The sequence below is a fragment of the Mastigoproctus giganteus genome, chromosome 5 (genome assembly GCF_048544385.1).
Source record: "Mastigoproctus giganteus isolate SK-2022 chromosome 5, ASM4854438v1, whole genome shotgun sequence".
Taxonomy (NCBI): Eukaryota; Metazoa; Arthropoda; class Arachnida; order Uropygi; family Thelyphonidae; genus Mastigoproctus; species Mastigoproctus giganteus.
Window position 1 is genome coordinate 206,239,070 of NC_143579.1, and position 12,612 is coordinate 206,251,681.

General features: G+C 37.3%; 1 protein-coding gene across 3 annotated transcripts in view; it reads left to right on the top strand.

Annotated features, from left to right (window-relative positions):
* Window positions 1–12,340, top strand: part of LOC150086031 (uncharacterized) — a 371,398-nt gene extending 359,058 nt beyond the window's left edge. For all 3 annotated transcript variants that reach the window (XM_090374340.1, XM_090374341.1, XM_090374342.1), the window contains exon 21: window positions 11,242–12,340. In XM_090374340.1, coding sequence (XP_090230466.1) covers window positions 11,242–11,435 — 194 coding nt within the window. In that variant the 3' untranslated portion in view covers window positions 11,436–12,340. The remainder of the gene's footprint in view (window positions 1–11,241) is intronic.
* The last annotated feature ends 272 nt before the right edge of the window (window positions 12,341–12,612 follow it).

Consider the following 12,612-nt stretch of genomic DNA (forward strand, 5'->3'; position numbering starts at 1 on the left):
AGTGAAACAGTGAAGAAAATCAATTCATATGTAGTTTAGAAAGAGCGGGACCTTAAATCTATGAAATTATAGTGACCGTTGTGTGCAACAGATTTGATGAAGTCCCATTTCATGATCACCCGGTCACTTATGAAAGTGTTTAAGCAGCATCACAAAACAGATACCATTCTCTTCATTATAATGATAGTGAATTTTGGTTTTTCAATATATTAACTTCCTGGACAGCCCCCCCCCCCCACCTCCTGAATGACAGAACTTCAGCTTAATTCTTAACAAACAGGGAAGAAAATTAATTTGGTTTTCATCTTCTGTGCAAATTTTATTGGTTCTTTCCTATTGGTTGGGTAAGGGACAGCATTGCTATTTATTTCCCCTTGTGTGCATCATCTGCAAGAGTAAGGATGTTATTAGCATTTAGTTTACTTAATCCATTTAAACCCTTCAGTTAGATCTCCTTGCAAGTACACTAGTTTCCAAATGTTGCAATTTGCAGGATTGAAGTCTTTCTTGGTGAGAATTCCTTGTGTATTCCTGACTAATCTTGTTACTTTTCTCTGCTCCCATTCCAACAGATCAGCATCCTTCCTAGACCTGTATGCATTACTCAAGATGTGGCCTGCCTTATACACTGTGATATATGAGCTTATACATGAGCTAACTTAACAGCCTTTCCACACTGCTCAAAGGACTTCATGTTGGGCTGTACACTTACTCCTACATCTTTTTCATTCTCCACTAACTTGAATACTAAGACACAGTTGGTGTGTTATTCCAGAGTTAAAACTACTCATAGCATTGTCTTGCATTTATCAATGTTAGACCTTAATTGCCACTTTTCAGTCCATCTCCGTAGTTTTTCTAGTTGTGTTGTAGCATGTTTCGATTCCACCATGCTAACCATTGTATCATCAGAAAACATAACTTTATGTGCCTTCAACAATATTGTTAATAAATATTGAAAACAATAAGGGCCCAGCACTGAATCCTGAGGGACTCTGCTAATAACGTAGTCTTTGAAGAGCAGTGGTGATTAATAACCACTATCTCCTGCCGCTCAACCATTCATTTATGCATAGCAGTGACTTTCCGTAATGCCACACTGCTCCAATTTGTTCAGCAGTTTTTCGTGGAATATTACTAACAATGTTAACTGAAATCCAAGTATATATTGTTAAAATTACACTGGTCAACACGTAAAACGTTATAAAAATGAAAATTCCTAATCTTCACTAATTTCATGCTTCTGAGCATGAAAACCACATTCAATTTTGTTTGGCTCTTGTTTTCGAATTAGTTGGTCTCATATTAGCGAATTACTCTACATTATCAACTACAGCTATCTGCAAAATGCAGGGGAAACCCGCAGTGTCAGTACCACCATGCTCTTATCACGTGATCTGAAACTGTCACTTTGCCCTGCATCACATGATAAGTTGTTGCCTCAAATGCATCTTCAAGTCTGTTGCAGTAATCCTCAAATATGGCTAGGTGCTGCGTGATTTGTTCTCAATTAACAGTTCTCTGTGAGATTCCTACTTTTTGTGCAGTATTTGTGTTGTTTAAGAGTAATATGCCCCGTAATTGTGTGAATAGTCTGGATGACTTCTGTTATGTATGTGGAGAAGTCACGTTAGCTTCAAGAAAGTGTCCCTTAACTCAGCCATAAAAAAGGGCTCCACGAATATGCTGCACTACCTGTTTATCAAAACGCATGGGTGAATCAAAAGGGACATTTTTATGCTTTTTGCAGTGCCCATGATATGGAGGGAGCCAACAAATCACATCACACTGTTACTTCTGTATGCTGTCTCCTATAGAAAATGGATGAAAATGAAGAAAAGGTGGACAGTGAAGTACTAGTTATTCCTGAACCACCCAATTGTTTTTACGTATACTAAAGACACTGAACATCAACTTGATATACACGAAGTACAGCAGTCATTTATGTCAAGGGGTCCACCATTTTGTTAAACCTTTTATCCTTCTGAACCATATAAGGTCACAGAAAGTGAGCTTAATGACCTCATCAAGAATTTTGAAATGCTGAAGAATAAAGCAGAGCTTTTTGCCTCGGTACTACAACAGTGAAATCTTCTAGATCATTCTGTAAAAGTGACATTTCATACTCAAAGTAAAGACTGAGATAAATTCTATCAAACAAATCGCTGTTTGTAAGGATGTTGATGGTCTAAATGGCAGCGATGAATGTGAGGAGCGTTTCCAAAGAATGGCAACTATTTATAGACGCTTCTAAGATTGGCCTTAAGGCTATGTTATTACACTATGGAAATATGCTGCCTTCAATGCCTCTTTCGTATGCTGTCCAAAAAAGAAACATGCAAACATCTTAGGTGTACACTATCAGAAGAAGCATCAGTGGAAGATATGTGGTGATTAATAGATAATCACCATTTTATTAGGACTACAAAAGGGTTACACTAAGTATTGTTGCTTTCTCTGTGAGTGCAATTGTCATGCCAAGAATATGCACTACGAGAAGAGGAGTTGGCCTCAACGAAAATCATTAACACCTGGAATAAAGAAGGTAGCATTTGAACCTCTGGTAGATCCAAATAAAGTTTTGCTTCCATCACTCCACATCAAACTCTGGGGCCCGTGAAAAATTTTGTGAATGCTTTGGAAATGAACGGTCCTGCATTCCTGTACTAGCAAGAGAAATTACCAAAACTGGTATCATCAGAAATGGTTAACTGTTCAGAATATTGAGGCAGGCATTTTTATTGGTCCGCAAATTAGGAACTTTTCAAAGACTAACAATTCGAATATGTCCTTAGTTGATAGCGAGAAATTAGCGTGGAAAGCCTTTGGAAATGTTCTGACTGGTTTTCTAGGAAATGTTAAAGCAGCATCTACAGGCAACTTATGGAAGATCTTACTGCTTCTTACAAAAAACTGGGGTGCTACATGCACATCACTGAAGATGCATTTCTTGCACTTGCACCTGGATTTCTTCCTGCCAAACTGGCAATGTCGGCGACTGGTAAATAGGGATCTTGCGCATATTCTTGTGGCCTCGTGCTCAATTATTGTATGTTCATTATTATATATTACTGAATATATTTTAATATATTGCTTTTTTTTTTTTCTTTTCTTTTTTTTTGTGTTAGCTTTACTAATTTTATTTCCCTTTGTTTTGTAAAATTTTGCACGTTTCAGTTTTTATTTCACATACTTTCTGATAAATAGAGCTAAGCCTTGGTGGAAAAGTCCTCCTGAAGAAAACAGTGAAAAATTAGCAAGAATCACAATTTCTTTTTAATTATCTCATAGTGGTTATGATAAAGTATTTAATATGGTAAAGATAACAGGGGCTTGCCTTTGATCTTTCTGTTTAGTAGCAAAATCTAATTTACCAGACTTATCAAGGTAAAATATTAAATCTTTATTTCTAAAGAATGCATAATTAGCAGTGCTGTCTTTCTGGAAATTATAGTGATAATGTTATTTTGTGTGATTTGCTTTCATAACATTTTGTAGTGTTGAGGGCCATCAAAGTTGTGCACTAAAACTTTTTTTATCAGCAAAAATTTATTAAAAAATGCTGAAATTGTTGCTCATTTTATATCTTATTTACATATTCTAATTTTATAATCTCCGATTTTTGACTTTGCATCACCTGGTCACAAGGACTAGTAATCCTTTTCAATAGAGGTTCTCTTCAGTCTTTCACAGCCCACCTTTTCACTGCAGCAACACCTTCATCTCAATTTTATGCATGAATGGCACCCATCAATGACATGAAAAGGTAGAAGTCGAAATGAAATCCATGGAATATGTACACCTCGCATGCACCCCAAAATCCCCATGTAAGAAGTTCAAGACATCTTTTCCTGCATGGCAGTGAAAAACTATAGGCAAGTTTCCAAACAAGGAAAGTAATTGCCAAGTTTTTGCAGCCCTGATTGTACTCTTTTGGGCTCCCATCTTTTTTGATCCATTGAAGGGTGCTGTGTGGGAATAAAACTTTAACATTTCTGAAGTTCATTCTATATACATATGTATATACAGTGGATGCCCCTTATTGTGATCACTTTGGGACTCAGCTTAATTGATAACAGTAACCATTGAAACAAGAATGCAGCTGTTCTAGCATCATTTATTGGAGTAGAGCGGAAGTGTTTATGTGAAAAAGTGGAAGTAGACAAAAAAGAAAGCATTAAAATCAAGTAAAAAAAGATAATTTGAATTTCCAGTTTCTTTGAGAAAGTCATCAACAAAAATGAAACTGTCAGTGTTTCTGGAAATTCATACAAACCATTAAAAACAAAATTTTACAATCAATATTTTTATGAAAACCCCAAACACGAGAGGTATTAGAACCTATAGTACTTAGTATCGTGCTTGGGTTGGAGGTTGAAAAGACAAAAGAAGATATTTGTTTATATTAAACTTGAAATTCTATAGACTGCAATTTTCAGGAAATACGATGAAGGGAGGTTGTTCCAGAAAACGGCAGTTGAATGATTAAATGAGGAAGGTGAAAACTTGGTTCTGTGAGTTTGAAGTTGGACAGTAAATGGGTGTTGGCTGGTGACAGCACATGTCCAGACTGTTTTGAAAGAGAGAGCGGGAATTATAGAAGCCAATTCAGAAGAAGAACAGTGCCTGTGGAAGTATCTGTAGAAGAGGCATGCAGCAGAAACAGTACGTCTATTAGACAGCAAGTAGAGAGAGACTGTTAGAGATGAATCATTAATTAACCTAACTGCCCTCTTCTGAATGGAATCTAGAAGACTAAGAGAACTTTTGTTGGCATACCCCAGATATGGAAACAATATTCCATGGTAGGACAGATTTCTGATTTGTACAGAGTGAAGAGCTGTTTGGAAGAAAAGTAATGCTGAGAGAGAAAGAGAAAAACCAGGTTTTTTGGAAGCAGAGGAAGCAATATTTGTAATGTGCTTGTGCCAGGCGATATTAGAAGACAGGGTAATCCCCAAAAGAGATATATCATCTTGCCTAGAAATTGAGAGTGTCACCAAAGATAAGCATAGGAGCTGAAGAATCCTTTTTGCGAGATATAAGTCAGGACTAAGTTTTAGAAGGATTGAAATCAACTAAGTTGTCTTTGCCCCACTGGAAAATTACATGGAGATCAACATTTAAGGAATTGGTATAGGAAAAAGGTGGCGGAGCACGGATTTTGAGAACAAGTGAAGAAATACCACCAGGACCTGGAGCTTTCTTAGCATCAAGATTCATCGACAGATTTCTGATTTGTACATAGTGAAGAGCTGTTTGAAAGAAAAGTAATGCTGAGAGAGAAAGAGAAAAACCAGGTTTTTTGGAAGCAGAGGAAGCAATATTTGTAACGTGCTTGTGCCAGGCGATATTAGAAGACAGGGTAATCCCCAAAAGAGATATATCATCTTGCCTAGAAATTGAGTGTCACCAAAGATAAGCATAGGAGCTGGAGAATCCTTTTTGCGAGATATAAGACAGGACTAAGTTTTAGAAGGATTGAAATCAACTAAGTTGTCTTTGCCACACTGGAAAATTACATGGAGATCAACATTTAAGGAATTGGTAGTGGACATTCGAGAAGTTGAAGCTGATTGAGCAGGGTAAGGTTTCTCAAAATGGAAAGTGGAATGCAATGTGCTATTGTCAGCAAAACTATGGATAGGATTTCTGGTTAGTGGAAGGTCATTAATACACAAGAGGAAAACAGTGGGGGAAAGAACTGAACCTTGGGGGACACCAGCATTAGTGGAGAAGTTAGAAGACAGAGCGCCGACCGGGCTAGCCGAGTTGGTAAAAGTACCTGCCCGGCAACCCAAAGGTCGCGGGTTCGATTCCCGCCTCGGGCTTGGATCAAAGTACTGCAAAAACCTTGGGAGGTGCAATATGGCCACAGAAGCCGATGCGCCAATAACTACCAAATCAAAAAAAAAAAAAAAAGAAGACAGAGCCATCTACCATCACCCTCAATGAGTGGTCAGAGAGAAAATTGGATAACCAATTACAAAAAAATTGGCAAACCATAAGATGGAAGCCTCTTTAGAAGACCTTTATGCCAGACACGATCGAAAGCCTTTGAGATGTCAAGAGCAACTGCTTGTGTTTTACCAAACTTTTCCATTGAATTTATCAATAAATGGGTAACATAAGCAAGAATATCACCAGTGGATCAACACTGACAGAATCCATACTAGTGATCGTTGTTCAGACAGAAGGATTCTAGGTACATTAAGAGTTGGCAGTTAATTGATTTCTCCAATACTTTATAAAGAGTAGAAGTAATTGCAATAGGACGATAATTGGATGGTAGGGTTTGTCACCCTTTTTAGGAACTGGCTGGATATGAGCAAATTTCCAAGCAGAAGGAAAACACATTTGGAATAATAAAGTGAAAAAAAGGTGGCGGAGCACAGGTTTTGAGAACAAGTGAAGAAATACCACCAGGACCTGGAGCTTTCTTAGCATCAAGATTCGTCGACATCCTTGTGATGGAAAACCATGGGAGGCATTGAATGGAGAGTGTTGGAATGGTGGGAGGTGTTTTACAAGATCATTAATACATGAGTTGGAAGAAAAATGTGATGCTAGCAGATCGGCTTTATCCATGGCCGAAGTGACAGTAGAACCATCTGGTTTTGACAGAGGTGGGAGCAGAGATGGGCAAAAGTTGCGGCCAATAGCTTTGGCAAGAGACCAGAATGCTTAGCTACCATTAGAGCAAGAAGCAAGTTTTCTACTCTTAGCCTGTTCAAAATCTAATTTGGACAGATTTGGCTTTACAATTGTTGTGAGCTTTGATGTAGGCAGTAAGTGAAACTGAAGAACTGGAAACAAGTCAATCATGATTTGCAACATTCTTCTTTTGAACAGCCTTAGCACATTTATTGGAAAACCAAGTTTTAGATAAAGGATGAGATTTTAAAGTGGAGTGTGGAATAAACGATTCCTGCATGATCTGAGCAAACTTTGACATCAGAAATTTTGAAACAGTAATCTCACCAAGGAAAAGAAGAAAAGAAATACGTATAATCTTAAGAGAGGCGGCAAGCGAGTGCATTGAACCACTGAGGCTAATTATGCGAGCATCACTAGACTCTGGGGAGATTCCCTTGGATTGGAAAAGTGCAAATGTATCTCCCATACATAAGGGTGGCTCTAAAAGTGAAGTGGAAAATTATCGACCTGTCAGTCTGACTTCAGTAGTAGGGAAAATCATGGAGGCAATCATCAAGGGTGGAATTCAGGATCATTTGGGTCGAATTGAAATTCTCAAGGATACTCAGCATGGTTTTGTAAAGGGAAAATCATGTTTAACAAATCTGGTTCGCTATTTCGAAAGGGTCACTCACGAGCTGGATTTAGGGAATAATTTCGACATTGTTTATTTAGATTTCAGCAAAGCTTTTGACTCAGTCCCACATGAGCGGTTGCTTTATAAGCTGGAACAGGTTGGAATCACTGGGAAAATCCTTAGATGGATAGAAGGATGGCTTCAGGGCAGGAGGCAGAGGGTTGTGATAAATGGCTATTCCTCAGATTGGGTTGATGTAAGAAGTGGGGTTCCCCAAGGATCAGTATTAGGACCACTGTTGTTTTTAATTTTCATAAACGACATTGATGAAGGGATAGAGGGCGTGATGTCTAAATTTGCAGATGATGTTAAAATTAGTAGAGTAGTTAATGATCACTGTCAAGCTGAGCTTCTTCAGAGAGACCTAGATAGACTTCAAGAATGGTCAGAAAAATGGCAGCTGTGCTTTAATCCAACAAAGTGTAAGGTATTACACCTGGGAAACAGTAATCCCAAAAAAACAATTTAAAAAGCCTCATTATATATATATATATCTTCACTTGGTGGAGTTCAACTAAACCCAGTACTGGAGGAAAGGGACTTGCGTGTTACGATACGGTCGGACATGAAATTCTCTGAGCATTGTAAACAGGTTGCAAGGAAGGCCCATGGTGTCCTATCGATGATCTATCAAACTTTTGCAAGTAGAGATAGGGACGTGATAATCCCATTATATAAGGCTTATGTTAGACCACACGTGGAATACTGTGTTCAAGTATGGAGACCGCACCTAAAGAAAGACATCGAGCTTCTTGAAAGGGTGCAAAGAAGGGTAACTCGCCTGGTGAGATCGGCAAAAGGGCGTCCTTATGAAGAAAGACTTCGAATATGTGGGTTGCAGAGTTTGGAAACTAGACACCTTAGAGGAGATTTGATTGAGGTGTTTAAGGCTCTGAGAGGCATCATTAAAATGAATGAGGACAAAATTTTCAAGATTATAAATGATGCTAGAACTAGGGGACATAAATTCAAGTTATGGGGGGGGAAATGTTTAGATTGGACTGCAGGAAGTTTTATTTTAGCCAGCGAGTTATAAATTACTGGAATAAGTTGCCTTCGTGGGTGGTAGAGGCCGACAGTTTGGGGAAATTCAAAGGTCATCTGGATAGTACTTTCGGGTAAGGGAAGCACATAGGATGATAGGATTAATTTCCTTTTTATTTATTTTTTATTTCATTTTATTATTTTTATTTATTTATTAATTATTATTATTTATTTGTTTAATTAATTTTTGTTTTTATCATTGTTTTGTTCGGATTTTTTTTTTTTTTTTTTTTTTTGGCTGGTGCAGCATAAGCCATAGGCTTTCTTGCACCATATGGCCGTTACTAATACTAATACTAAATCTCACAAGTTATCTCATTTTGTATTCTTGTAATTCCACAATACGAGGTTGGGAATAGCCATGAGATATAGGCTCCATTGGAGAAAAGATAATCACCAAGTTATGATCTGAGGTGCTTAAAGGACCACTTGCTTCAACCGTGTACTTAGAAGGGTTGTTTGTGAGAAAAAGATCAAGTGTGTTGGCTGTATGGTTAGTATTGTCCAGTATTCTAGTAGGTAAATGAACAATCTTTGCGAGGTCAGTATTAATTGCAAAAGCCTCAGCATCTCGACCAGCTGGAGGTGTGAACATTAAAATCACCAAAGAAAATTTCCTCACTGTTAGGAAAGTTTGACTGGATAAAGTCAAGTTGCAAAGAGAGGAAGTGAAAAAGCTCCAAGTGATTAGTGGGGTTGGGAGAATGGTAGGGACAATAGTTGAATTTGACAGAATGAGGTAGAGAGATTTTAAGCCAGGGAAGGTTGAAAAGAGGAGATTCCAAATTACCAAGTCTCTAACAGGGAATATCGGAATGGGCATATGCACAAGTGCCACCTTTGAGACAAAAGGAATCATACAGTGGATAATTTGGACAGCTGAGATGAGCAGTGGTTGAATCAACCAATAACTGAGATTCTTTCAGAAAAAGTACATGGGGTTTGGCAGACTTCAAGTTAAAATGGAAATCGTTGAGATTAGAACTGAGAACACATTTGTGAAAGGGACTAGGAAGTGTTTGGGAGGTTTAGATCTTTTCGCAGATTAGCATACTCTTATTAGTTTGACAATTCATGGTGTATTAGATAGTAAGAAAAGTGGGGGGGGGGCGTGCTGTATGAAGTAATGAAAATGGTAAGAATATACCCAGATTCCTGACATAACGTGGCCTAGACAACACCCCCCCCCCCCACACGCACACTATTCTGACTCCCTTCGGTCACTATCTGGCAGAGTAGAGGTAGCAAGATTATACATTAGCTGTTCCGGAAACCTCCTAGAGAGTTACCAATATGTTTGATCCAGTGTACGTACTAGTGGCCAGCCTGCAAAGACGATTTTAGGGCTGTACCCTCGAAATGTAAGCAAGTTTGGATCTTGCCTTAATGTCCATCATAACCTCAAAAGACATCAATCATACTGCATGATGAAAGAGATGGGGAAGGTTTGAGTGGAACTTGGCTCTGGAGATTAAACATGGGTTTCACCACTTCAAGCCTCCAGTAAGCAAAATGGTGGTATTGCACCAGTTAATGAGAGTTATCTACCACCTAGTATTGCCTGGTAACATGGAGGGGCGACATTCCTCCATGTGGTGTGGGTGCCACACCTCTACTCCTGCTTACATTGGTTCACACCTGGGTGGTCACCCACAGTGTGCATGTGCATGGAGTTTATATCCAGGATTACTAACGATCAAGAGTTAAAAGGTTAATGTTCTACTGTTTGCTTTCTTTCATGTGCTAATTGACAGCAACAGCCATACAAAGTATAGGAGGTGACTGTAGAAACTGGATATAACATGAAGTTTAAGAACAAATTAGTTCCTCTTCACGCACGTAAGCCACAATCAGGTAAAGTGATAACAAAGGCCAAATTGCTAATTACAATAAACCTTGTTTGTTTGTTTTTATTCTGATTTGGTTTTTGAAATAATTTTGCTGTAATATTAGGCAACCAAAATAAAATCAAATTTTAAAAATTTCATGAAAAAATTCACTCCATAGAACCAGCTGCTAGCAGAAAAATCACTGCTCAGAGCCCAGACATTCAGGAAATTCACTGCTGAAAGGGTTAAGGATGATGACAAAGTTGTTGCTGAAGGGAGAAAGTGACTGGTGGACTTAGGATAACTTGCCAACAAGAAATACTAGCCCTTGTGTCTAGGTGGCATAAGTCTAGTTAAAAAGATTGAAATTACATTAAATAAAAAAAACTGTGTGTGTGTAAACAAGGTATGCTTTCAATTTTCAGCTTTCTGCACATTTAGGATTTGCTGATGAAAAAATTGCACAGCTAGACTTGAGTAACCCTTTTTTTTTTTTTTTTTTTTCATGCTTATTTACAAGGGAAAAAATCTGAGGTAAAACCAGTAGTGGAAATGTTTATACAAAAATCTTGTTTTGAAGTTTCAAGATTGGCAGATATGTACTATATATAGTACGTGACTAAAATAGTGAACCTTAAACCTATGCTTTGCCACTCTGCTTTATCTGAAAAATAAAAATGGAGATTATTTGAGAATTTATATGAAAATAATTTATTTTTCTTCAAATTTGAGTTGTAAAATTAATGCAAACTCATGGAATGTATTGGTCAGTTTAACATCTTTTTTATCTTTCCATTACTGTGAATAGTTCCTTTTATATAATGAATCTATAGTATTTGCCTTTTATTTTAATTTTTAGGATAGGAAATTTGATTCTGCAATGTTCTGTATAGATTTTGAACCAGCGATAGAAAACTTGGTTTTATTTATATTTTTTATGCTAACAGTTGCTTTGTTTGATTGTTGTTTAAAAGATTATACAGCAGTTTATACAAGAACTGAAATTTTTAATTTTCCCTTCCCCTCCTATTTAAGATGCTAAAACTCAACATCTTCTGCCAGGCCAGCCAAACACAAACAGGCAGTCCCCAGTGAATTTAGCCAAATGGTTTGGTACTGATGTGTTAAAACAAAAAATGCCAGATATGCCCCCAGTTCCTCACCAGAAAGCCCTGCTTGTTGAAGAAGTGGAGCGACAACAACAACAGTCTACAACAGTACATAACTGACCTATTCTCCATTTCGATGTTGATTTGACTGAAATGTTAATGTATATATATATCACCTAAGTAGGGAATGAACTATGGCCAATGAAAGATTACTATTTTGTATGTGAGTGTACATGTGAATGTGTATATACATATGTGAATTATACTTTGTAATGTGTTTGTAAGTGTTATGTTGGCAGCATAGTCCACTGTTTATTTTCTATATATGTAGGTCTTGCCTCCAAAAGTTTTCTTGTGTATTGTATTGTCTCAAATGTGAAGCTGTGATATTGTTTTCATCCCCTTAAGTAAAATTATGGGGCAGTCCTTCACAGGTTTTTTATTTTATTATTTTTTTTTTATGTGAAGTATATATATATGCATAGAGAAATGTAAAAATGCCTTTGTGTTATATGTTCCCTTATGTTTGCCTTCACAGTGTGAAGGCTAAAAACTTGGGTGCTCATAAAGTTTGTGTAGAAACTGTGGGGGAAAAAAATCTATGGGTAAGCAGCTAGGAAAACTATTTTTGAGACATAACATGGAGCCAAAGATACTGGTGTTGAGCTTCTTTATGTACCTGTATATGAATCTGTTTGTGTTGTACATGAATGTCCCAAGTGCAAGTTCTGTGTGTGGTTTATGTTATTAATTTTGTCCCAGTGAATAGTTGTAAGATGTCCGAGTCTTCTCATTTTTCTTTCAGTTCACGCATTTCATCTTAGCTCTTAATATAAGAGCTTACAGTTTTCTAGGTATCCCTTTGTGCCACATTAGAAAAACATTCCTTATTGACACATCATCCCCCACCAACACCACCAAAAAAAGGAACTTTTTTTTTGTTGCACCTGTTAAAAGGCAAGAAAGTAGTCTTTGGTATTCTGCCTTCCTCCCAAAAAAAAAGGATAAAAATTTATTAGGCACATTTCTAGTTTCTTCATATTTTGACACTACTTGTATTAAAACTTCCAGGTTTTTTTTTTTTTATTTAAAAAAATTTAAAAAGCCTCATTATATATATATATCTTCCACAGAATAGTTAACCTATTGTTCTTAACATGTGACTGGTTATACACTCTATAGTGTACAAACACATGATCTGTGCCTCATCTGTGTAGCTACTGTGTTGTTTGCATGGCACAATCATGTTCCCTTATGTATTACATTCCTTTGTTTGCCATTTGTGGTATTTGGAGTT